General features: G+C 38.2%; 2 protein-coding genes across 2 annotated transcripts; both read right to left on the bottom strand.

The window, feature by feature from the left end:
- Positions 1-15,159: 15,159 nt before the first annotated feature.
- On the bottom strand, positions 15,160-16,032 carry LOC104249397 (uncharacterized). Its single transcript, XM_009805820.1, has 3 exons — positions 15,684-16,032; positions 15,242-15,483; positions 15,160-15,174 (listed from the first exon to the last, which is right to left on the bottom strand). Exons 1-3 carry the CDS (start codon positions 16,030-16,032, stop codon positions 15,160-15,162), a joined length of 606 nt encoding a protein of 201 aa, XP_009804122.1.
- A 2,072-nt stretch (positions 16,033-18,104) lies between these two features.
- On the bottom strand, positions 18,105-22,489 carry LOC104249398 (uncharacterized). Its single transcript, XM_070172760.1, has 3 exons — positions 22,308-22,489; positions 20,690-20,732; positions 18,105-19,850 (listed from the first exon to the last, which is right to left on the bottom strand). Exons 1-3 carry the CDS (start codon positions 22,487-22,489, stop codon positions 18,105-18,107), a joined length of 1,971 nt encoding a protein of 656 aa, XP_070028861.1.
- Positions 22,490-27,200: the final 4,711 nt, after the last annotated feature.

The raw sequence follows: 27,200 nt of genomic DNA, 5'->3' as shown, positions 1-27,200 counted from the left end.
AAAGTTTGCAGTGAAGATCTTTAAAAGTTTGCGGAGAAGACATTTAAAAGTTCGCGACGAATGCCTTTAAAATTTGCAGCAAAGATCCATAAAAGTCCATGCAAAGATCCTAAAAGCTTGTGTTAGAAATCCTTAAAAGTCGGCAGCGGGGACCCTTTAAAATTTGCCACGAGCACCTTTAAAAGTTCAAGACGAGCACCTTTAAAAGTTCAAAACATGCGCCTTTTAAAAGTTCAGAACGAAAACCTTAAAAATCCGAATGCCTTTAAACTTCGAGATGAACACCTTTAAAAATTTGGATGCCTTTAAAAGTTCGAGACGAACACCATTAAAAGTTCGCCACGAAAACCTTTAAAAAATTCGGATGCCTTTAAAAGTTCGAGATGAACACCTTTAAAAGTTTGTAACGAAAACCGTTAAAAATTCGGATGCCTTTAAAAGTTCGAGACAAACACCTTTAAAAGTTCGCCACGAAAACCTTTAAACAATTCGGATGCCTTTAAAAGTTCGAGACGAACACCCTTAAAAGTTCGCAACGAAAACCGTTAAAAATTTGGATGCCTTTAAAAGTTCGAGATGAACACATTTAAAAGTTCGCAATGAAAATCGTTAAAAACTCGGATGCCTTTAAAAGTTCGAGACGAACACCTTTAAAAGTTCGCAAAAAACCGTTAAAAGAAGTCCGACACAGATATCCCTTTTTTAAGGCAGAGGGCAGACTTGGAGACCAATAAACTTGAAGGTTTGGCGAACCTGAAGGCACAAAGAATTCCTGGACTTCAATGCAAATTCTTGACATCCTCCTAAAATTGGCTCATTGAAGATATCACTTTACCATGGAGGGTTGCCCCCCTTTAAATCAAATGAGATCAAAGTTCAACATGAGGATGGCATTTCAGCTTGATCTTATATTTGTTCACTTCATTTGAATAATAATTGGGGCAATATGTATTTTTTGAACTTATGCGGTTGGACTTAGAATGAAACTCTAAGTTGCCTACGTACCTCGGCGAAGAGGATCAAGTCATACCGTAGTTCAGACTGGGTGATTTTTTTTTTCTTTTATTTTTTTATGTCCTAACTTTTGCCTAGGCCGCCTCTTTCGACGTTTTCAACCTATCAGACTCTTTTTTTTTGGTAGGGGCCGTACACAGTTTAGACTCATGCGGGCCAGGAGTGTAGCAACATACAATTTAGGGTCGTGTGTCAAAGAGCGTAGAAACATGCAGTTTAGGCTCATGCGTCAAGGAGCATTGCAACTTCAAGGATAATACTTCTTTAAAAACTTGCCATTGATAAGGCCTATTCTCATGACATCTATATCAACCAACTTGTAAGCCCCACTTAAGTAAGATTCTTGTACGACATATGGCCCATCCTATTTTGAAGTGAACTTCCCTATAGGGTTATAGGAAGTAATTATGGGTCTTCGTACGGCAAGGACTTGATCTCCTACTTTAAAGGATCTCGGGCGAACTCTTTTATTGAAGGCGCGAGATAATCGAGCTTGATAACATTCAAGCTCTGTTGAGCTTCCAACCTCTTCTCATCAAGGGCCTCCAACTCTGCTATTCGAAGTCGAGCATTTTCTTCATCAGTGATCCCTTCTTGAATATCCAGTCATAACGAAGGTATTTGACGCTCAAGTGGCAAGACGGCTTCGACTTTATAAACGAGTGAATAAGGAGTCGCCTGTGTTGGCGTGTGGTGAGTCGTCCTATATGCCCATAGAGCTTCTTCCATACGGTCATTCCAATCTCGTTTGGATTTGGAGATGACTTTCTTTAACAATTTGCATAGAGTCTTGTCGAATGTCTCAGCTAGACCATTGGTGACAGCATTGTACATCGAAGAGTTATGTTGCTTGAAACCAAAGAGATCACAAATCTTGTTCATCAGCCTATTATCGAATGGCTTTCCATTATCCGTTGTTATGTAACGAGGAATGCCAAAGCGATAGATAATGTTTACTCGGATGAAACTTGCATCATTTTCTTTCTTTACTTCCTTAAGAGCAATAGCTTTGGCCCATTTTGAGAAGTAGTCAGTTACAGCCAAGATGTATAGGTGTCCACTAGAGGACTTTGGTAGTGGTCCAACAACATCCAATCCCCAAGCGTCAAACAGTCAGGATGCAACAGTCGGGTGCAACACTTCAGGAGGTTGATGAATAAAATTTGCATGGAATTGACAAGCCTTGCATCTTCAAGCATAGTCCAAGCAATCTTTTACCATCGTTGGCCGATAGTATCCCATCCTTTTTATATGGAAGTGGAGCTTTGGTCTAGACTGGTGTGACCCACATACCCCAAAATGCGCTTTTTGCAAAGCTTGGAGTGCTTCATCTTCCCCTAAGCATCGCAAGAGTACTCCCTCGAATGATCTTCTGTATAGGGTATATTTGTAGTAAAGGAAATGAGGTACACGACGACGGATTTCAGTTCTTCTCCGCGGATTTTCTGGAAGTATCCCATAGCACAAGTAGTCGATAATAGGTTGTCTCCATTCTTCTTTCTCGACTTCAGAAACAGCGACAAGATGCTTGAGTTCATTTTCTTCACCTTCAACCTCATTTGGCAGCGATACTACCCATTTTTGGCAGACAGTAACTTGCGCTTGATCAGGCAGGGTTAAAGATGAAGCTAGAGCAACTAAAGCATCCGCCTTCTGTGAGCACATGATTTTTGCCCTATGTTAAATACTCCTACAAATTAAAGAAATAGTTTTTTTCCAATTGTTTGCAATTTTATAGGATTTTTATAGGAATTTTTTGTTAAATTATTTGCATTTGTGTGCATGTTTACTTTTATTAAAGTCATGAAAAATACCAAAAATACCTTATGCATTACATTTAGATTTTTGTTCACATTTTAGGATTAATTAATTAATTAGTTGCTTTATTAAAAATAAAAATCACAAAAATGGCTCACTTTTACATTCTTAGCTTTTAAATTTTAGATTATTAATTTTTTCTCTTTAATTTAGGATCAACTAATTTTTATAATTTTATAGTTAGATAATTAGCTTAATTTCGCAATTTGAATTAATTTAGGAATTTAATTTAGATTTTTTTAGAAATTAATTAAAGAAAGAAAAGAAAACAAAAAGAGAAAGGGAATTGAAAATCTTGGTCTTAAATTCAAATTGGGCCAAACATCTTAAAAGCCCAAATTTTCCCCCAACCCAAACCAGATCGGGTCGACCCGACCCAACACCCAAACCCTTATTCTTCTTAATTAACCTAAAACCTAATATAATAAGACCTAGACCCTTAGAGCTAAGACCAGCCGTTACACACCCAAACACCCCCCCCCCCCCCCGTAACTTCTGGATCTTCTTCATGGAGAACACCACAAAACACTAGAACCTAGCTCCATCTCCGTAGCAGCCACCAGTCCACCTCGCTCCACTGGCTGCTCACGTCGGACTCTCCTCCCCTCACCAAGCCAGCGACGAACTCGCCGGAAAAAATACACCCCTGAACCCTAGAACTTCTTCACTTCGCCCTAAACGATTCTTCAACTCCTCCTCTCGACAGAACCAGCGGTGAACTCGCCGAAAAATACGACAACACACTGACCCTTCAGCTATGACACTCATCTCAAATACCTCCATTGATACAGGCCCTGTTGCTGTCTCTCTCCCTTTATTACTGTCGTATGCCACCCCTTTTCTCTCACTCCTTTCTCCTCATACACTACTTCACCTCCTTCACTCGCTGGAACTGACATCGACAGTCACCAAGCCTGGCAGCTCCCTTTGTTTTCTGGCTGGGTCATTCCCCACCTTTGTCAGGCTATTACGCTTTTCCTTTTTCTGCTTCTGCCAATTTTGCACAAGAGCCTCTTTATGTTCCTTTGTATTTACAAGGTGACAATTGATGTGCACAAAAGGGATACTGAAATGAACTGATATGATTACTGCAATGAAGAAAATACCAAGATGTTTTGGCTTCTTTTGATTCAATATCATTTTGAACAAACAAAATCAAAACAAAAACAGAGTTGGAGTTTTTAATATCGGAAGTTCATTACTTGAGCTTGTTTGGGTCTGAATCCGGGTTTGTTTGAGTTTTGCGGTGCTAATTCGAGTTTCGTCTGCGGTTTGTCACATTTATTAGTTCAAAACAGTGAAACAATCAATTTTCCGGCTATATTGAGGTCAACTCTTTCATTCTCTATTTGTTTTATTCGAGCTTGATGTTAATTATTTGTTTGGTGATGCGATCTCGTTGTTTCTGTAATTATTCTCCGTGGTTTTGAATTTGCTTGCTCGGTTATCTGTTCGTGTTTACTCGAATTGGTTATGGCTGAACATGATTTTGTCATAGTATAGAAATTGGGTTGCTCTTCATCAACTGAATTACGTCAAATTAGATTAAAGGGGCTCGGGTATGCATTTCATGTGACCCGACTCCAATTTACAACAAGGTTAAATAAAGCGTGCCGTGAACCGCAGGTGCATTTCATGTAGCGTGGCTTACGATGTGTTTTAAATAACCTTGAATTTTCATAAAAATATTAAAAAGGGTTAAAAGATTTAAAAATTCAGTAGGTTTAAAACATGTGATTGTTGATACCCAATTTTTTCTTATATATTTTTCAATATGCAAAATACCTTCAAAATAATGTATATGCATATATATAAGTATGTCCAAGTTTTTTATTATTTTTCCTTAATTTCTAAAGGTTTTTAAACCAATTTATTTCTCTATTTTTATCCGTAAAAATCCAATAATAATTTCTAGAATTATTATTTTTGGTAATTCATTTATTGGACTCTCATATTTATGCCAAAATATAGCTAAGATAATTTTAGCATATTTTTTACAAATTTACTTAGTATTTTTAAAGCTGAATTGCATATAATTGCAACATTGGCCTCTTTTAGGATTTAATAGCGTTTATAATTATAAAAATTAAATACAGTATTTTTAAATTGATAAATATATTTTATAAATCATTTTAATGCTTTCAATTTATTTCCAGAAATTAATTTGCTATTTTTTATAAAATAAATAGTGGAAAATGGCTATTTAAAATCTAGCCAGATTTCATTTCAATTATAGCCTAAAATTGAGCCCAAATCAAGACCCAATTTCCCAACCCAATTGCAACTCAAACCCGACACCCTAACCCAATTCACACGACCCTACCCGGATCCCCACCTAACCCCTTTAATCCTAGCCATTGATCATTTAGATCAACGGCCACCAACTGCCCTTTCCTTTTTAATTCAAAACGACCCCTAAACCTACTTCATTATTCACCTACCGCCGCCTTTGAACCCCTCTTCTCTCTCAACTCTCTTTGAAAATCCTGTAAACCCTAGCCGCCGCCATCAAACTATAGCCTAATCCACCCTAATACCTACCTAATCCATGGCCTTTCGTGGTCATTTGAGACCTGTACCAGCCTTCCATGGCTTCTATGTGTTTGGTTCTGCGGTTTTAGGACCAGACTTTGAAGGATTTTGGTCCAGTCCTTGCTCGACTGGTGTTCATAGCCTCTCTCCGACCATCCAGACCTTTCCCAGCCATTCACGGCCTTTCAAGGCAGGTCCTCGAACTTTTCTGGTTAGATCGTTAACTTCGAGATATTTCTCGTTTCTTTTGGGTTTTCTGAAACCCTAGTCTCTAAGATCTTTCGATTTCTTTCAGATTTACCTTAGATCTTTACTTACTATGACTTTCTTAAGTGTTTCTCGAAGGTTCTTTAACTTTGCTTTCAAAACGACTCTTCATTTTTCGATTAGGGTTTTCCTTTAAGTTATTTCAAAAATCCCTTATCTGATTTTAACATGTTTGTGATTTTGCTATTTTTTGCTCATGTTGTTCTTCTATCTGAGTTAGCATGCTGAAAACCCTAATTTCTTTTGGGTCTCATTCGAGTTCTGAAGCTGTTTGTTAGATGAGTACTTGTTTGGGTAAGTTCTTGTTTGACTTATTTGTTTATTATCTTTTAAACTCGATTATTATTGAAAACCCTAAGTCTTCTTGGTCTGAAACTGTTTGTTTGAGCATGCACTTGATTTGATTAAAGTTCTTTGTTTTTGACTCCCTCTTCTTTATGTGACTTATCTGATTCCGAATTTTATTATCTTTTAAACTCGACTTGAAACCCTAACTTTTCAAAAGGTTTCCTCACCTGTTACTGTGAGACCTTTACTTGTTTGGCTCTCTTCTTCACTTTGGCTATATGTCTGAGCCCTAACTATCTACTGAACCCTAGCTTATTTCTGCCACTACTGCATGTTTGCAATTATCCCTTTTGTCAATGTGTTTGGCCTCGCATGTCTGATGACCCTGTTCACTTTATTTATATACTGAACTGCAGAAGCATGTTTCTTCCTTGATTGATCTTAATCTTGCGATTGATTTCAAGAACTTTTCTTTTATGAACCCAAATTTCACTCACCTGTTTAAGGTTAATTGATTCCTTTCCTTTACTATGATAGTTTACCTTATTGAATCTTTTTCAAAAAATAAGCATATTTTTGTACTTAGACTTGATTACTTACTTAATACTTTTTTATGGCAATAATTAGTCTGTCTATAAACTGATTTCTTTCCTTATTTGAATCTATTACTACCCGTCAAATAGTGATTCCTTAATTAAAGGGAATCACTTGTGTAATTGATTCTGACTGGGGATTGTTTCTATATTTGTGTTAAAACTTTACTTATTACCTTATTTCTCACATGTTTTCAAAGCTATAAATACCCTGCATCCTTTTTCTTTCAAACACACGAACCATTCGAGTTCAGAACACGCACTTCACTCAAAACTCTCCCTTTTCTTTGTTACTACTTGTGTTACTGCTTTGTCTAGCTGGCTGAAAGCCAAGGCTAGGCTGTTGAAATTTGCTTACTTTTCCTTTTCTGCATTCGCTTCTTACTGGTATGTCCTAGTTAATTTTCCAGCATCAACAACAACATGTTTCTTTACTATTTCCTTCACCCTTGCCTGTTTCCTTGCTTGGGTTTAATCAAGTTACATTACCAAACATGTTGTAATCTGCCCCTTACTCTTCTGAATTAATGTTTTCCTTATGTATGAACTCTGTCAGACACTTATTATGACTTATGAATCCCAAACCCCTATATCCCCTATGTGTTTGTATTCTTTGGTTTGTTTGAGGGCATGTCAGCATTAGACATTGCTGTGCATGACCCAAACCTGACCCTCCCTGGGGTCATATGCTTCATGTCCCCTCTATGTGTTATGTTTTCTGGCTGGTTTATGGGCATGCCAACACCATCTATTACTGTGCATATCCAAACCTGACCCCTCCTTGGGTCATATGCTCCCAACAATGTATTCCCAAACCCCTGACCCCTGCTGATTCTGTGTAGTGTTAGCTTTACTACTACGGTTTTCAAATTACCCTTACCCCTTACTATTCTCAACCCAGTTTTAAACAAATCTCTGCTTCTGCACTTCCACTATACTCTTAGACTTAGGTTCTTCCCCACTTGTGTGAGCCTTGCCTTAGGACCCATGAGCTCCCTCTGAACTTGGACACATAAGGGCTGGCCCTTCCACACTGCACTCATCTCTATCTGGTTATGCAAAACTTGGGTGTAAGCACTGCCCGGGGCCCCTCGAGACCCTTAGGGAACTTTGACACACTCAAGTCCGAGAAAGTCTTTGAAACAAATGGCACTTGAGGTGGTTTATTCCATAATTCAGAGAGGAAGTCAGAATCGGGCTTCTTATGGTTGTAACTTCTTATTTTGCTTTTTCTGATGTAATTCATTGATTGGTCTGTAATAATTTATAATGAACATCGAGATTGGCTAGTGAAAAGGGGATGAGCAATTATGCATGTTTAGCCATTAGAAGGGTAGAAAACATGCCTATAGAGCCTGTTTTAAATTCTGCATGTTTAACTCTGCACTTAGAGAACATGCCTATCAGATCTGTTTCTTTAAATTCTGCATGTTTTAATTCTACATTTAGATAACATGCCTATATGACCTATTTTAAATTCTGCATGTTCTATTACCATACTTAGACACCATGTCTATAGGGTCTAAATGGTTAAAATCAGCTTTAAAATTAGATGTCATGTCTATAAGGTTAAAATTAGTATTTTTCATAGAAATCATGCCTATAGGAATTTCAAGTAAATCCTACCTGCTTCGTTTCAAGTTTAACTAGATATCATGTCTATAGGAATTAAAAAATCAACGATAATAGCGATCATGCCTACAGGATCTGAAACCAGTCTAGTTTAAAATCAGCCTAACTCGTATTGTTCTGAACTAGTTGTAAATAACCTTACTCCTCTATTTAACGCGGTTTAGAAAGCATACCTATAGGATCAAAATCGCTCGTTTAAAAACTGTTACTGCTTTGCCACATTCTGATCCAGTAATAGATCATGCTTATAGGGTATCATCAATACACCCTTAGGCAAGCCTTAGGTGACAACGATGAAAATTGAATCCGCTCTGTTAATTAGTAACTGCTACAATCAGCAGGCAGGCCTGATTCAGACTTCTTATCTGAGTTATGTAATAAACTGGCCTGCCTTAACAATTAAAATTCTCCTTGCCTTAGTACTTTAAATTCAGGCCCTCATTGTGTTTAAGTCATGTTATTTATGTGCTTTGCTTGAGGAGGTATGCATGAGCCTCTTAATTGCATACATGTTTCCCCTAATGTGAAGTCCTATGTGTTTGTATGTCACATTAGCTTTTTCACCTTTTGAAACCTAAAAGTCAGCCTAATATCCCTCCCCTTTTAGGAATAGTAGTCCTAAGTTCCTTCGAGACTGATAAGACTGGGCCGGATAATGGCATGCAATAGAGGTCGAGACCAATTCACGCTTTAATACCTTAACGGGGTGGGAAGGGTAGATATGGATATGATGACCGGTGTGATAATACCACGTGTATCCCCTCTTTTGAGGAGTGTCATACCGGGTAGCGCATTGATGTGATCCATATTACAAATAAACCTAGGACCCCTCCCCCCTTCCTTTTTTTTTAGTATTTATAGAATTGTAACTTCTCTTCGAAATTTGCCTTCTAATTGTTTTCAAACTCTTATGTGTTTAAACTTAAATCCTTTACTATTTGAGCCTATAATTGTCTATTTGCTAAATTGCACAAATTCATAAAAACTATCTGGCCGGAAACCACACTAAGTGGATCCTGAGGGGTGCCTAGCACCTTCCCCTTAGGATAATTTCAAACTCTTACCCTATCTCTGGTTATCAAACAAACGTAGAAGTGAACCTTATATGTGTCCTAATGTACCTTAAATTATTAGGTGGTGACTCTTCAAATGCAAAACCCAGTTCCCAAAAGGAATGAGTTGTCCTATACCCAAAATGTCATAAACCCGATTTTTTGATGCAAAGAGGGTAAAAGGGGGCGCGACAACATTGACAACTCTGCTGAGGATATTTAGGCTTTTACCATTTCAGATTGTTCTTGTGAATTTTTACCCCCCTTATGTGCAATTACTTGTTTAAATTCCTTTAAGCATTTAATTTCTTTTCAAAAGCAAGACTGACTTATCTTCTTCGTTTCGTTCCTTTATTGCTGCTTTGAATTATAAAACTGCTTTATTTACTGCTTTCTTAACTTTCAAATATGTTCCAATATGCTTTTAATTATTGCATAATCATGCTCAACATCATACTCTACTCGTGCCAAACAAATACCATAGCAACGCTTATAATAAGTGGTTGCGCTCTTCCTGTATCATTACCCCTAAATTCGGAAAGGCATATTTGCGGTAAAATCAGTCAATCTGCAGTGCAGTCGATGGTTCCGTGCCTTCCCCCTTGAGTTGTCCACTCAAGGGTACTAGTCTAAAACCCCATAGAAACCTTACTCTGTTCAAACTGTGCATGCATCATGGTCAAACCTAGACGTGTCAGTTATGTTGTCCACATAATGATCCTTTAAGATAGCCTTGTCCAAAGTCCACTGGGTTTCCCTAAATCCAAATGGACATCACCACATTTTGTGCATTTATTTGGAGAACTAAATGCAGCATGCTAATTGTTGATGATAAATAGTCGAGTCTGGTGGGGGTAGGGTCTAACCCTTTTGTTTTGTAGAAAATGAAGAACGAGGTCCCCAGCTTCGGTATGATTAGCACACCCCCACTCTTGCTAGACTAGTGGAGGAGTCTTCCATCAAATGACCAAATCAATGAGTGGAAAGAGAGGGCCGCCAAAGCTAGCAAAAAGGTGGAATATTTAGAATACAGTCTGCTGGAATTGGAAGGAAAAGTGAGGAAGAGAGTCACCAACTACCAGAACGCTGAAGGAAACGAAGGAGAACACCTGGCAAAGGCATTTTTACCGGTGAACCTACATGAACTGAAGGATCTGATCAACGAGAGCATTCAACCTGAGGAAGGTCCCTCTGGGACCAAATAGATATGAGTTTGTCTTTTTTGCTTTATAAAATATAATTAGGCCAATGGCCATTAGTGAATTCTTATTTCCTATTTATTTAGTGTCAATTTGGGATTAGTATTTAGCATTCTAAGTTCTCCAAGTCAATTTGTCGCTAGGCCCACCTCGGGCACAAAGAGGTTCCCAAATTAGGACACGTTTTACATTCTCGCACTATGTGTTTAAATATTGCAATACTTTTTATAATTCTCACTAAGTTGGTTACCTTTTTGTTTTTACTTTTTGTTTTATAATTCCCCTTCCCAAAGGTTAGTTCGTGCACTCTGGCAACATCATCCTATTCCACGAGATCCAGGGGCCCTCCACCCACTCCTCTTCTTAGTCCAGTCAAAAACAAGAACAAAGGCAAGATGGAAGATTTGAACAACGTCAGAAAGGAGAATTCAACTGAAGGGTAGAGGCCACCAATGGTCATGGTACTCAGGTTCATCGAGAGAATGTATCCCAGCTTGAAGAAAAGCTATCGAAATTCCAAAAAGAGCTCGAGCAGGCTCGGAATCTGGCAAGCTTGTCATTTTCCCTCAGCACCCCAGATATCAACTTTCCCAACACTCAAAATCCTACACCTCCTCAAAATATCCCAAAGCAATAGACTCATCCCGCTCCTCACCACCACACTGTTCCGCCAAAGAACCAATGCAACACCTGTCATACCTCAAACAACACTCCGTTACTCATCCCAGAACTCCAAAACTCCACAAATGACCACTTTTACACCCACCATAACACCCCCATCTACGTGGAGACCATGCCACACTCCACCCAACCTATCACAAGCACACCCGAATCTGATGAAAAAGACCCGCTCATCAAGAACCTGGCTGAGGAACTTAAGAAATTGACTAGCCGGATTTAAGGTGTTGAAGGAAGCAAGGGAATTGAGGGGTTGAACTATGAAGATCTTTGCATACAGCCCGATGTTGAACTGCCCGAGGGGTACAAACCTCTGAAGTTCGAAATGTTTGATGGTACAGGGAATCCAAGGGTCCATTTGAGAACGTACTGTGACAAGCTGGTTGGAGTAATGAAAGATGAGAGAATCCGCATGAAGCTTTTCATGAGGAGTTTGAAAGGAGATGCGCTGTCTTGATACATCAGCCAAGATCCAAAGAAGTGGTCAAGCTGGGTAGGCATGGCATCCGACTTTATGGACAGGTTCAGGTTTAACACAGAGAATGCACCGTTCTATATTCAGAATCTAAAAAAGAAACATACAGAAATATTTCGCAAGTATGCTACTCGCTGGAGGTCCGAAGCTGCTAAGGTCAGACCTGCCTTACACTACAAAAAAAGGGACTATTTGCGGGGGTTAAATTTGCAAATTCCGGGGGTCAGAAACCCCCGCAAATTGTTTTCGTGGCGGTTTTAAAAACCCCTGCAATATTTGTCGCCGCAATCAATTTGCGGGGGTCTTTTCGTGACCGTTGGTATCATTAGCGGCGGTTGATTTAGCGTCAACCAAACCCCCGTATTTTCAAAATTTAATCAATTTGAAACTTTTTTGAGGAAAATGTTGCGGCGGTTGAAACCCTCATAAATCAAGCAATTTGCAGGGGTTTAAACCTATGCAATTTGCATAGCATATTCTCTTTACTTAGTTAGAGAGTTATAATAACCTCAGTTATTTTTTTCAAAATAATATGATTTTTGGGGGTAATTGTGGCTCCCAAAATTTTCTATAGAATAATTTAAATATATTAATATTATGAAGCATGAACATAGTATTGAAATTGCATATCAAAATTAGTAACATCAAAATAACATTAAATCATAAGGAACGTAACATAAGAATTATCTTTAGTCTCAAAACTAGCTTTAAACACCACATCTACTTCACCTATTAAGTGTAAAATATCTGCTCCAGCCATTAAGTGCAAAACATCTACTGCAGCTGTTACACACAAAATATTTACTTCAACCATTCAATCCAGTATCATACTTAATTATCTAATACACTTGTAAGGAACTTCAATTGTTGTCACTGGAATCATTACCTTCAGATGATCTTCTAAAGCCCATGGGTGAAATGGATCTTCTAGTTGTATCATTTGCCTACAAAAAAAATATAATTAATAGAAGATTATAATGAATATGGGAGGTATGAGATGATCTCTGTTTCTCTACCGTCCCTTACATCTGAAGGCAACTTAGCATAGGAGTTCTTAAATGTATCAAATATCAGTATTTTCAACAGAGTTCATTTGTTCTTTATGCAAAGAAAAAGGTCCTTGTGGTGTAGTATACCTGACTATACAAGTTTTTCATGGTGGCTAAAGGTTTAGTACTCCAGTCCAAGGCCAGAACATGCCCAAACAAGTTGGTTTCAAAAGCATATCAAGCCTTTGCATAAATGCCAGATTTATATATACACACACACACACAAAGATTTAATTTTTAATGCATATACAATATTTTTATGCTTGATGTTTGCTGTATAAAATAGCGAAACAACAGCAAGAAAAGAAACATAAGATGAAGCAGCAACAAAAACGACATGGGTGTATAAAAAAGATCCAATTTTAACTGCATTATTCTGTCACCTTTACAGTGATTTCTTATTGTTTTGTTCATAAAAACTGCACATCAACACCAAGAAGTAAAACATAAGATGCAGCAACAACAAAGACAACATTGTAAATAAGAAAGACCCATTTCTACAAGTATTACCATATTTTTATGCTATTTTACAATAAATTCTTGATGTGAGATTCATTCATACACCAAAAAAACAGCAGCAAGAGGCAAAACAACAGATGAAACAGAAACAAAAACAACATGGTGCGTAAAAAAGAACCATCTTTTAACATATATACCATATTTTAAAGCCGTTTTTACAGTGAGTCTTGTTGTTTGGTTCATAAAATAGCACAACGGCAGCAAGAAGAGGAACAACAGATGCAACAACAACATTAGTAGATAAATTATTTTTTTCAAATCTTTCGATATAAAAAAATTATGAATTTTTTTTACCGTTGTAGCAGGAGGAGGAACAAAGATCCCAGCAAATTCTTCATGTATCCTCCCTTCTTTCATTATCATATAGGCCTTGAAAGCATTCATCATTTGAGTGTGAGCATTCATAATTTGAGCGTAATTCTCTTGCTTTCATTGTGAGCATCCAAAACTTGTTTGTACTTATCTTGGCACACAGAAGAACACGAACCATTATTATAACTTGAACCATTCATAACACCAAATCGTGTCGTTGTGTGTTTAAAAGCTCTGCTAGGGACAACTCCTAATCCCAAGCACCTTACTCTTCCAGAGTGCTCTTTTCCTAGCACCTTACCAACAACATCATTTGGCGAAATTTCAGACTCATCTATGGTGCTTTAACTCAAAGCTTGGTCAATCTTTTCCTAAATATAGTATTCACATAGCCCATTGCAGAAAGAAAAAGAGATGAGTTCATATGGCAGAAGTGCAGAACAAACAATGATATCCAAAAATATGAGCTTCCATAATTTTATTAAGTTTGTAACAAATAAAAACTTACACATATCTCTTTTGCCGCGTCATTAACATATGATCCATCATTTTTCCTATGAGTAGCAAGATAAAGTTGTGCTCGTCCAGGATTTTGTCCAGTCTCAATCTTCTACAAATGAAAAATCAAGTCAAAGTAACTTAACTAATTAGCAATAATTGCAAGTTTAATAACTAAAATAAACTATATGAATTAACATTTGCACCATTTCACCTCTTCTTCTAGAGTTAGGCTTGGATCCACCGATATGTGAAACAGTTTGCAGCTTTCGAATTTCAGCATTTCTTTTACATGTTTCCTTACAAAATAAGATACTTGAAAGTTAAATATACCAACAAATAAGCATATAATTACACATATCAATCAAAGAATTTGAATATATACCTTAGTTTTTTCTTTAAAACGGTAATTGCAGTAAGTAGTCCATTGATCTCGTGGAATCCCATCCGGAACATTATCCATAATCTCATCACTGCTCTTAAGTGGGTCATTGAACGCATACCACATCTTTAGCCTATTTGCAGCTCACTTCTTTACAATAGAAGTATAAACATATAGCCGTGCATTTGATTCAGATGTCCTAAAACAAAAAGCGCGGTTTCAGGAATAAAATATTAGTTAGTGATAATAGGTGCAACCAATTATGCATTTGGGATGCATATCAAAAGACAAAAGTAGATATGAATAGCAGCAATCAGCTCATGATGACAGAAATAAGCAATAGGAGGCAAGCAAGGAACATAGAAATCAATTTGGGACACTGGTTCTTTAAGCAAAAGACGGAAACATTGCACAACCAATGGAATCAATACCAGGGACAATTGCACTTTTTGACATGGAATTTTACTGAAAATACAGAGATAACAGGGGTACTAGCAATGACCATTGTAGATGTTTTGAAGACACATTCCACATGCATCAATAAGGACATGGAAAAATATCCATTTGCGTGGGTAGTGTCATGTGTGTGTACTGATTATACGCAAGATGGAGGCCAATTTGATTCAAGTACAATGAACTACTCTTTGCTACAACTGGGATGCAAGATGTAGCAAAAATGGACATACACTAGGTGAGATAAGAGCTGGACAGTGAAGATTTTGTGCACATCAAGCCAGTTTTCCATCATAATTAGTACTACTTCAGTAGAACCATTTTATGTAATATCAACTTTGAGTATCACTTGCTCAAAGTTGATATTAGGGATTACGTATTTAACATAGATTATGTATTTATACATAGCTTATCTGTAACATACAAATACACAGTCAAAGACATAATAGAATTTTAGTCATGATAACATAGATCTTATACCTTTACAATTTGATCAAAGCAACGGTTGAAGCATGACTCAGGTAAATCGGGCCATTTATCAAAGTTGATTGGAAATAAGGAGCAATAAGTAGCTAATTTTTCACAAAATCCCACTAGAACGCCTTGTCCTTCTCCAATTGGTTGATCCATATCATCAAATTCAACCACGATACAATTTCCACTAGACAAATTGATAACATCCTTAACCTTTATTTTGAGTCTCTTGCTAACTCCTTGTGAATCTTTAAAAATAAACACTAAGTTAAACCAAGCAGAACTAACATTCTCTTATATTTCGTGAAATCTCAAAGCATTTAGTAACTAGAAAAGTTAAAACAAGTTGAAAAAAGCATTACAATATTTTTCTTTTTAATAATATGAATCATGTAAAAGAAGATTCAGCAGTTTGAAATAGAGATGAAACCAAGAAAGAAAAGTTTACCTATTGCATCTACTGTCCAATGCGACGTAGACTCACGTGCACCACGCCTTCCGCGTTGTGATGCAGCTTGAACTGATGGAGTTGATTGTGTTGTAGTCTGTACGGACGGATCCGGCTGTACTGCAGCATGAACTGACGAGGTCACATGTTCTGTGACATGAACAACTGGGGCCACATGTGCTATAGCATGAACTGAAGGTGTCAGCTGTGGTGTTGGCGGAAGAAATGATGTCAGATGTGGTGAAGCTGAAGCTGAAACAGTAGCTGAATCGGAAGTTGAAGCTAAAGCGGAAGCTGAAACTGACTGAACTGACTTTTGGAAGTTCTGGTAACGTTGGGGCCTCGGCATATCTATAACCAAGATTCATTAGCACTTTATAAGTCTTCTAGACAAAACAAAGAAATGTTAAAATATCTTTATCAAAGAGAGAAATATTAAACCAATCATAACAAAATTTAGATATATATAACCATCTGTAAATCTTCAATTCATAGGTGTTTACGTAACAACAAAGTGTTAAAATGCTCAACACAAGAAATGTACCATAGAAACTAGAAAAGCTAAATCCTATTTAGGCATATGCTCCTCTATTGAAACTTGGATATTCTCATAATTAACATCAAAAAACTGTTCAAATTCTTGTTGTTGGAATGGTTCATTCTCGAATATTTCTTCTTCATCCGCCATTCCCATATCAAACAAATCTCTTGGCTTTAGATGTACGACCACACTCCATCCTTCGTCAGTTTCATCATCAACATAATATACCATATTTGCTTGAGATGCTTCAATATAAGGATCATGATCTTCACGATCACCAATATGAATCAATCTCGAAAAATTGACACAGTGAAAATTCCAAACGTCTCTTTTGAATCCTCTATCTCGAGTAGTGTCCGCCCATTGGCACTTAAAGAGTACAACTGTGAATCGGCCATAATAATTAATCTCAATTATATCTTCTAGATTTCCATAATATGGCAAGTCTGCTTGTCTTGCATTTCTATCAGCATTAGATGCAATACAAGAAGTGTCAGAGGTAAGAAAAACTCCACTATTTTGAGTTTTCAATCCTTGTTCTCTAGACAAAGTCCGAAAGTTGAATAAGCAGTGAACCTCCTTCCATCTGGCATTGGACCTCGTGCTAAGAATTGCATGTCAACAGAGATCGTGTTTGCTATGTCCGGATTCATAATCTAAATAAGCAAAACTATTTTTGTCAATATTTAAAATTCAAGAAAGAGAGCTATACATAGACAAACAATATACTACAATACACTTAATCGCTTTGGAAACCAATCAGGGAACTCCCTATTATCTCTCCTCTCTATCTCTATTACTGAAGGCCTTCGGCCTCTTGAACTCCTTCTTATGTGCTCCCTAAATTCACTAAAAAGGATTTAAATGTAACAATTTTAATCGCTTCACTCTAAAGCCTTTGTCAATTATCTAATCAATTAAAATTTCTTACTCAATATATGGCTTCACGGCATCACAGTTAAGTAACACATATCGATGAGCTTGAGTCTTCTCCAAAAGAGTCAAGCAGAATGTGGAGGATCCTCCAACTGGTTTGCCTTGACGAGGGAACATAGATGACATATCAGAAGGCTCAATATGATTTAGTTCATCATTTACACGTTTAGGCCTATTTACCCTTGATTCAATATCCTCAAAATAGCGGGAAAAGAGAGTGAAAGCTTCTTCAACTATGTAACCTTTAGCTATGGAACCTTTTGGTTGTGCTTTATTCCCTACAAGAGACTTGAAATGACCTAATAGTCTATAACCAAAATGTAATAGTATTAGAATAAGTGTTTACTTTGAATTACTATTAAAAGAGTAATTCAAAGAATTTATGAATAAATGAGTAATTTACCTTTCCATAAAATACATCCACCGATAATGTACTGGACCAACTTGTATTACTTTATCCACTAAATGGATAGTTAGATGAACTATTACAGTAAACAAAGATGGAGGGAACAACATCTCTAGGTGGCAAAGTGTGAGTACAATCCGATCTTGTATCTTTTCGAGGTCCGCGAGGCTTAAGCTTTTCCGACAAAGGTGTCTAGAAAAGGAAGAAAGCTCTACTAAGACCGCAATAACATGATTTGGAAGCACATTTTGAATTGCTATGGGTAACAATTGTTCCATAATGATGTGGCAATCATGACTTTTTAATCCAAAGATCCTCTTTTGATCCAAATCAATACAACGAGAAATATTACTTGAGTAACCATCTGGCACTGAGACATTCTTTAAATTTTTGAGGAAGGAAATTTTCTTCTCCTTTGGAATAGCAAAAGTAGCAAGCCGACATTCCTCATTCTCATCAGGCCAAAGATCACGCCTTATGCCCATATCTTGTAGATCTTTTCTAGCCTTAACATGATCCTTTGATTTATCTTTATCATTTAGCAAAGAATATTTAATTTGTCAACCACATTTTTTTCGATGTGCATAACATCTAAGTTATGGCGCAATAAGTTGAATTCCCAATATGGAAGATCAAAGAATATGCTTTTTTTTCTCCATTGCAGAGTTGCACTTTGCCCAACATTCCTTTGTCTATTTCTTTTCCTTCTATCATTCAACGCCGCAGGTCTTCCAAATGTAACATCAAGTTCTTTCACTTGTTGCAAAATATCAGAACCAGATAACTTTCTTGGCGGGATCTTCTCCTCCACATTACCATAAAAACGATGCCTTATCAATCTAAATTTATGATTTCTTGACAAAAATCGACGATGACCCGTAAAGTACCACTTCCTACTATGACGAAGTCGACAAGGTTCTGTGTCAAAATTACAAGAGGGACATGCAAAACCAGTATGTGTGTTCCAACTAGATAAGATATCAAGTCCAGGAAAGTCACTAACTGTCCACATAAGGGCTGCTTGCATTCTAAATGTTTCATTCTTTGATGAATCAAAAGTTTCCACACCTTCATACCATAACTCGTTCAACTCTTTAATAAGGGGTTGTAGGTATACATTTATATTATTTCCTGCTGTACGCGGACCTGGAATGATCATTGATAGGATAAAATTTGGTTGTTTCATACACAACCAAGATGGAAGATTATACGGAACCAAAACCACTGGCCAAATGCTATAATTAGTACTCATTGTCCCAAAAGGATTAAAACCATCACTAGCTAGTCCCAATCGAACATTTCGTGGATCAGAAGAAAATTCAAGAAAAATTGTATCAAACCTCTTCCATGCCTCACTATCTCTAGGATGTCTCATGATTCCATCTTTGCTATTATCCTCCACATGCCATCTCATGTGCTCGCAAGTCTTAGAGCACATGAACAATCTTTGTAGTCTTGGTTTTAATGGAAAGTAACGCAAAATTTTGGCTGGTTTCTTTTCTTTCTTCTTATTCTTCTCTTTCCTCTTACCAATAGTGGACACCTGATTGTTGTTTCTCTTCTCATTAAGCTTCCATCTAGAAGTGTGACAATACTTGCATGTTTTCTCATTAGCATCACCTTCCCAATATAACATGCAGTCATTTGGACAAGCATCTATCTTGACATAATCAAGACAAAGCTTGTTGATGGTATTCTTGGCTTCATAGAAAGAATCAGGGATCTTTGCAAAGTTAAATGCATCCCTTAGAAGGTCTAGTATCATAGTCATCCCCTTGTCACTTAGCCCTAACAAGAACTTTATGTGATATAATTTTAACAAGAATTCTAGCTTTGAGTGCTTAGGCCCTTCATATAGTTCTTGACTTCCATCTCTAAGCAACTCAAAAAAGTCTTTATTATTTGAAGCGGGAATATCATTTAATATTTCTTCTTCTTCCACTACTTGTGATGGACCTACATCAACGCCCTCATGCCCTATGCCCCGAAATGCTTCATTAATCAACAATTCTATAGGATTTTCGGGAGGTGGTGCATCTTGAGTGACCTCTACGTTCCCAGAATTCTGCAACACATTTATTTCCCCGTGAAGAACCCAAGTGGCATAATTTTGAGGAAATGTCTTGCAAATAAAATGATCAAGCACTATACCTCTTCTCTGCCACTTTCCAAAACCACATTTCGGAAAAGGACATTTTATTTTATCTCTATAGCTCCATTCGTAAACGCAAAATCTAGAAATTGATTCAAACCAAGCAAATACTCTGTTGAGGTTCTTGGCATTCTAATCCAAGACTTGTCCATTAGAAAGTACAAATTAATCTAAATTTTCAAAGTGCAACTGTCAATGAAGATTCTTTTGCGCAAGAGAGTTCGATAAAAAATAAGAATAGTTTTGCAACCTGTCAGTAAATCAAATTAGAGTGGGGAAACTTGATAGTTTCTGTTGTTAGGTTTTAAATATTCCTAAATTATATGCTTTTTTAACAGAAATTAATTTGTCTATGATTTTTCAACTTAATTTAAACATAATACTCAAGGGCAGAAAACCACACTTCATAAGTCCATAAGTATTGTCATATATAATAATTAAAGAAAAGCATCCTCTTTAACAAATGCACATTTTACAAATTAAACAATGTTAATAATAGTAATTATTTCTCACTTACCAGACAATGAACAATATTCACACAAAGCTACTGTTGCTTTTTAACCCCAAATCTACAAATACTGTCAATTTTTGGGTTTTGTTCCTACAGTGTACTAACAATAATTAGTAATCTATTGCAGGTTAATCATGAACTGGTTGAAGAGATACAGAATATCAATCGGCAGCTTATGGACACTATTGTAGAAATTGGTGACGAAGGTGTTGATCCAAGTGCAGTTGCTGCTGAAACAGAGGGTGGTGAAGGCACTACTGTAAAGTGTGTCTTAAAAAATTAATTTTAACCCCAAATTTCAAGCTACTAAGAACTAGAAAAGAAGGAAAAAATTTCAGTCATACCTAACAAAAGCATACATATATTTAGAAACCAAAATACTTTCAGTCACACACTCAAATCGTAGTGAAAATCGAACATGCAAGAAAAAAGAAAGACCTTTAAGCAAATATAACAATACCTGTGGGGAGAAATTACTCTGACTGAAGCAAATGGCAATACATCTGAGAAATTACACAAAATCAGAGAATGAGTAAAAGGAGTGGGGAAAATGAGGGAAACGAAAAAAATTATAAGTTTAAATCTGAAAATTCCAAGCTAGAATCCATATCCATGGCTGCTCCATTCTTCAAATAAGAGATATTACCTGAATAAAATTAAAAACAATGCCAATAGAACAGATTACTTGAACAATAGTAAATAATATTAGCAGTGATTGAAGTTCCACTGCTAATATTTTGAGACGTGGGAAAGGTTTGGGGAACAATGGCTCTTTTGTTTTCCTTCAGATTGGGGGAGTGAAAGAATAGAGAAAGAGTTTGGGGAAAAAATGAGGGAAACTAGAAAAAGTGGGAAAATTTTAGCGCTCTTTATTTTTATTTAGCGGATGTCACGATCGCCGCAATTAAAAGAGAAAAAGAATAGAAAAAAGGGTTTGGGAAAAAAAGGAGGGAAACTAGAAAAATAATGTGGGAAAATTTTAGGGCTCTTTATTTTTATTTAGCAGAGGTCTTGACCGCCGCAATTACAAGATAATTTTCGGCGGCTTAACTGACCCCAACAATTTAATACAATTTGCGGGTGTTAATAGAAACCTCCACAAATAAAACCCCGCAAATAGTCCATTTTTTTGTAGTGTTAGAGGAGGAACAGATGAATAAATTCTTTGTCCGGGCTCAGGACCCGCAGTATTATGAACGACTAATGATGATCGAGAGCCACAAATTTTCTAACATTATCAAACTGGGTGAAAGGATTGAAGAGGGTATCAAAAGCGGTATGGTTACAAACTTCGAGGCCTTGCAAGCTACAAATAAGGCCTTGCAGTCTGGTGGTGTATCCAAAAAAGGGACGTAGGAGCCGTGATGGTTGCACAAAGGACCAAATCTCCTATCAAATACCAAACTTACCCAATACCTCCACTCACATATCATCCCACTCCGAACTACCAAGAACCCTCACCCTCTTATCAAGCTCCACCACCTACTTATCAATCACCTCCGCCTCCCACATATCAGCCTACTTTGCCCAGATATTCCTAACCCGCACATGTCTACCAAACCTACAATGCTCAACTATCCCACTATCAATAACCTCCTTCACGCCAAAACTTCCCTAGACCTCGACCAAATTTTGATCGTAGACCTCCAAAACGATATACAGCCATTGCTGAACCTATTAACCAGTTGTACGAGAGACTCAAAGCTGCTGGTTATGTCACCCCCATCCTTGCTGCAACTCCTGAGAACCCTTCTCAGTGGGTTAACACAAATAAATCATGTGCACACCACTCCGGCATGAAAGGACACACCATCGATGAATGTCGTTCTTTGAAAGACAAGATCCAGTCTTCGATTGATAACAAGATCATTGCGGCAAAGGAACCCGCTCCAAATATCCGCAACAACCCTCTGCCAGATCATAAGGGTGGAGGTATCCACATGATTAAAATAGAAGATGACTGGGATCCCGAGGGATCAATCGGGTTGATCGCAGAAGGCGATGACCCAAAGAAGCCAATAGTTACCCTCAATCCAATCATAGTCCAAATTCAGCCATCTGAGGATGCTGAGGTGAACTTGTCTGTATCGCTTGAATTCGAAGCAACATTGTCAGCTAAGACACCAACACCAATTGAGGTCGAATTCATGTCTCCGGCAAATGCACCCACACCGTTTGAAGTCATAGTTTTATCACCCAAGGCACGTGCTCCATTCGGAGTAAGGATAGCCACACCGATCCCAGTGGCGATGTCAACCATGACACCATTCCATACAAAGGCTGTACCCTGAGACTATACAACCGAGGCAAGAAGGAAAGGCAAGGTTAGGTTCGAAGAGACTGTTGCCGCACAAGGTATGACGAGACTGGTAGAGTTTATACCCCGGAACATCTAGTTGAGTCATGCAAGCATGCCTCCAACCGGCCATCCATCATTGAGATAGGTCCAGATGATCTTTGGAGAAAGATACAGGCCAAGGAATACTCGGTCATCGACCAGTTAAACAAAATATCGGTGCAAATCTCCATTCTTGCTTTGCTACAAAATTCCGAGGCGCACAAGAATACTCTGCTAAAGGTGCCGAGTGAAGCATATGTACCAAAAAACATCACTGGTAGAGAAATGGCTAACATGGTAGGACAAGTGTTGCAGAGCCATAAGATCACTTTTCCTAAAGACGAGCTGGGGCACAACAAGGCACTGCATATCACCGTGCAATGCGAGGACTATTTTATCACCAGAATCTTGATCGATGAAGGTTCTAGTCTCGACATATGTCCACTGGTAACACTCAAGAAGCTGGTTAAAGGACTACACGAGATAAAGGATGGAGCTATCAATGTGAAAGCCTTCGACGGTTCCCAAAGGTCCAACATTGGGGAGATTAGTCTATGCTTGCAAATGGGACCAACCTGGTTTGATGTTGATTTCCAAGTGATAGATATGCCAGCATATTACAATCTATTGTTGGGACGACCATGGATCCATGCCGCTGGGGCCGTAGCATCAACATTACATCAGGTAGTAAATTTCGAATGGAACCACCAAGAGATGATCATTCACGGCGACGGTAACGACCCTATATACAGTCGCCAGACCATTCCGTCAATCGAAGGAAGAAGGAAGCTAGGTGGAGAGACTTACCACCATATTGAATGGGTAAATGCTATTGACAAAGACAAATGGTGGGATAACAAAATTGAGAGTATACTTAATTGGAATGGGTACGAACCTAGCAAGGGACTCGGAAAGAACCTCCAAGGAATCATTGAGCCCATAAAGCTCAAGAAAGCATGACACTACTTTCGGTCTAGGATATGACTATACCTAAGAAGAATTCAACAACTGGTCGCCACCATGGCGTCGTCCTTACTATCCACTGGGGCAGCCAATACCGCGTTTGGAGCAGACTTTCCAACATGCCGACATTGTTTATGGGTCAGACGAACAAGAAGCACTGGCAGTGGTGAAGAACTTGTTCTTAGAAGATAATGACATGGACTGTTGTGTTGTTCTCGAGGAGAAGGGTGAGGAAGGCCCTTCCATACAGGCTGTGAGCAGAGGGGCACGCCTCAATAACTGGACTATCAGGACAACTAGAGCCCGACGAGCCTTGGGGTAGCAAGGCTAAAACAAGCACCATGCACTATTTTTTTATTTACTAAATAATTTTCTTTTCACATTTTTTTTCAATTCTCGCAATAAGATCTCCAATGTTCAAAACAGTTATGCAATTTATCAAAGCATTTTGACTTTTTTTATGAATCAACACTCATTATTATTTTTCTCTCATTACTTTACTTATACAATATTACTATTACGTATCTTGATGAACTAATGACTGTGACATGCAATGAGACAACGCAACAAATGGACATTGATTCAGAGGACGATGACATACCAGATGAGATTGTCAAAGAAGTTGAGAACTTTGAGAACAGACCTAGGACCAACCTGGACAAGACAAAAATTGTTAACCTAGGTTTTACAGAGAACGTCAAAGAAACACGAATCAACGTTCACTTATCGCCATCAGAAAATAAGGAATACGCAGAATTTCTAAGGGAATGTGAGGATATATTCGCCTGGTCGTATAATGACATGACTGGTCTGAGTACGTCTATTATGGCTCACAAACTGCCAACCGATCCAACATGTCCGCCGGTAAAGTAAAAGCTCAGAAAGTTCAAGCCTGATATGAGTTTGAAAATCAAGGAAGAAGTCACTAAGCAAGTCAAAGCTAAGGTTCTCAGGGTTGTAGAATACCTGACATAGTTAGCCAATATCGTACCGATACCAAAGAAGGACAAAAAGGTCAGAGTCTGTGTCGACTACCAGGATCTCAACCGGGCCAGCCCGAAAGACGACTTCCCTTTGCCGAACATACACATCCTGATTGACAATTGCGCCAAGCATGAGCTGCAGTCATTTGTAGATTGTTTCGCTGGTTATCATCAGATCTGGATTGATGAAGAGGACGCTGAGAAAATGGATTTCATCACGCCGTGGAGAATGTTTTTTTATGGAGCAGCAAACTTCAAAAGAGTTGGCATAGGAGCAGTCCTAGTATCAGAATCCGGTCAGCATTATCCGGTGTCTTCCAAACTCAGGTTCCCATGTACCAACAATATGGCCGAGTATGAAGCCTGCATCTTAGGGATCAAAATGGCCATTAACATGAACATTCAAGAGCTGCTAGTAATTGGAAACTCGGACCTGCTCATACATCAGGTGCGAGAAGAATGGGCAACCAAGAACTCCAAGATACTCCCGTATCTGTGTCATGTATAGGAACTGAGGAAAAGGTTCATAAAGACGAAGTTCCAACATGTTCCCAGAATTCAGAATGAGTTCGCCGACGCATTGGCTACCCTGTCATCTATGATACAACATCCAGACAAGAATTTCATTGATCCCATTCCAGTAAAGATCCATGATCAGCCAGCTTATTGTGCCCATGTCGAAGAGGAAGCAGATGGAAAGCCCTGGTTTCATAATATCAAGAAATATTTGGCAAAAAGAGAGTACCTAGAGCTTGCAAATCCTACTCAAAAGCGCACACTTCAGAGATTGTCCAACAGCTTCTTTCATAACGAAGGAATCCTATATAGGAGGACTCCTGATTTGGGATTACTAAGGTGTGTCGACGCAAAGGAAGCATCCAAGCTACTAGAAGAGAATCATGCCGGGACCTGCGGCCCGCATATGAATGGTTTTGTCTTAGCAAAGAAGATACTCCGAGCCGGTTACTTTTGGATGACTATGGAAACAGACTGCATCCAGTATGTCCGAAAATGCCACCGCTGTCAGATACATGCAGATAAGATAAAGGTACATCCAAATAAGCTTAATGCAACAAGCTCACCGTGGCCATTTTCCGCCTGGGGAATGGATGTTATTGGACCAATTGAGCCTGTTACATCCAACAGACACATGTTTATCCTAGTGGTTATCGACTATTCCACCATTTGGGTCGAAGCAGCATCCTACAAAGTAGTGACTAAGAAAGTAGTGGCAGACTTTGTCCGCGACCGCATTATCTGTCGATTCGGGATTCCAGAGTTAATCATTACTGATAATGGCTCTAACCTCAATAGTGACTTGATGAAAGTCATGTGTGAGTCTTTCAAAATCAGACACAAGAATTCCATAGCTTACAGGCCTCAAATGAATGGAGTTGTAGAAGCCGCCAATAAGAATATCAAGAAGATATTGAGGAAAATGATATAGAAGCATAAACAGTGGCACGAGAAGTTATCATTTGCTTTATTGGGATACCGCACCACAGTCCGCACATCAACTGGGGCAACCCCCTATATGTTGGTTTATGGTACAGAGGCAGTCATTCCCGCTGAGGTAGAAATCCCTTCCCTAAGGATCATACAAGAAGTCGAGCTCGACGACGTAGAATGGGTAAAATGTCGTTATGAACAACTAGCCCTTATAGACGGAAAGAGAATGAATGCAGTTTTCCATGGTCAACTCTATCTGAACAGAATGTCCAGAGCCTTCAACAAGAGAGTCAAGCCGAGACAGTTCACACCAGGGCAGCTGGTGCAAAGGGAAATTCTCTCCCAACTGGCAGGATCCATACATGGTTCACCGAGTTCTGACAAGAAGAGTCCTCATACTTGTAGAAATGGACATAGAAGTCTGGCTAAAGCCGATTAATTCAGATGCAGTCAAGCGTTACTATGTATAATTATCACGCTTCCCTTATATGATGTAATTGAACTATGCCTAACCTGATTCCTATTTAAGAGAGGATACGTAGGCAGTCCTATGGGTTCGGTCATAATTAAATAAAATTTTCATTTCCCTCACAGTTGGAAACTAGGGCAAAATTTTGAGGAGGACCGTCAAAATTCCGAAGCAATTTCAGCCGAATCGTCGCAAGCAACAGTCAGTAACATTAACCAATTATACTGGGGCAGAATTTTGAGGAGGACCCTCAAAATTTTGTAGCAAGAGAGGTTGCAATGTCTTGAACCACATCACAGTCATTGGTTCATCTAAAAGTTATTCTTAATTATATATTTATGTCATATTTTTATGAAATCATGCATGTTTATTACTGAAATTGCCTTGTTTAGCAATGCTACCCTAATGATACATACAATATCATTAAATCAAAGCCGAGCAGGTCAAGCAGAGCTATACGAACTAACCTCCCCCTTTTAAAAAACTCACGATTTTTCTTTGGATGCAAGCACTCGGATTGCGAAATCATCAAACATACCATACACTCACGCGACAAACATTGTTCAGGAATACAACTCTCAGGACCATTGCACTTACCCACATTTGCTATCCACACACACCAGTGACATTCCGTGTGTCATAATGTCCCCAGCAGTCATAATATAGCAATCTGCTATCAGCTAAAAAAGCTCTATTACCATTTGCCATCTGCATTTCTACATTGCATAAGGCTACCATTTTACCTTCCGAGACTAAACACTGTCTCCAT

This window comes from Nicotiana sylvestris, chromosome 4 (assembly GCF_000393655.2).
Source record: "Nicotiana sylvestris chromosome 4, ASM39365v2, whole genome shotgun sequence".
Lineage (NCBI taxonomy): Eukaryota > Viridiplantae > Streptophyta > Magnoliopsida > Solanales > Solanaceae > Nicotiana > Nicotiana sylvestris.
The sequence above is the reverse complement of the archived record's forward strand: the minus strand, read 5'-3'. Positions and strand labels throughout refer to the sequence as shown.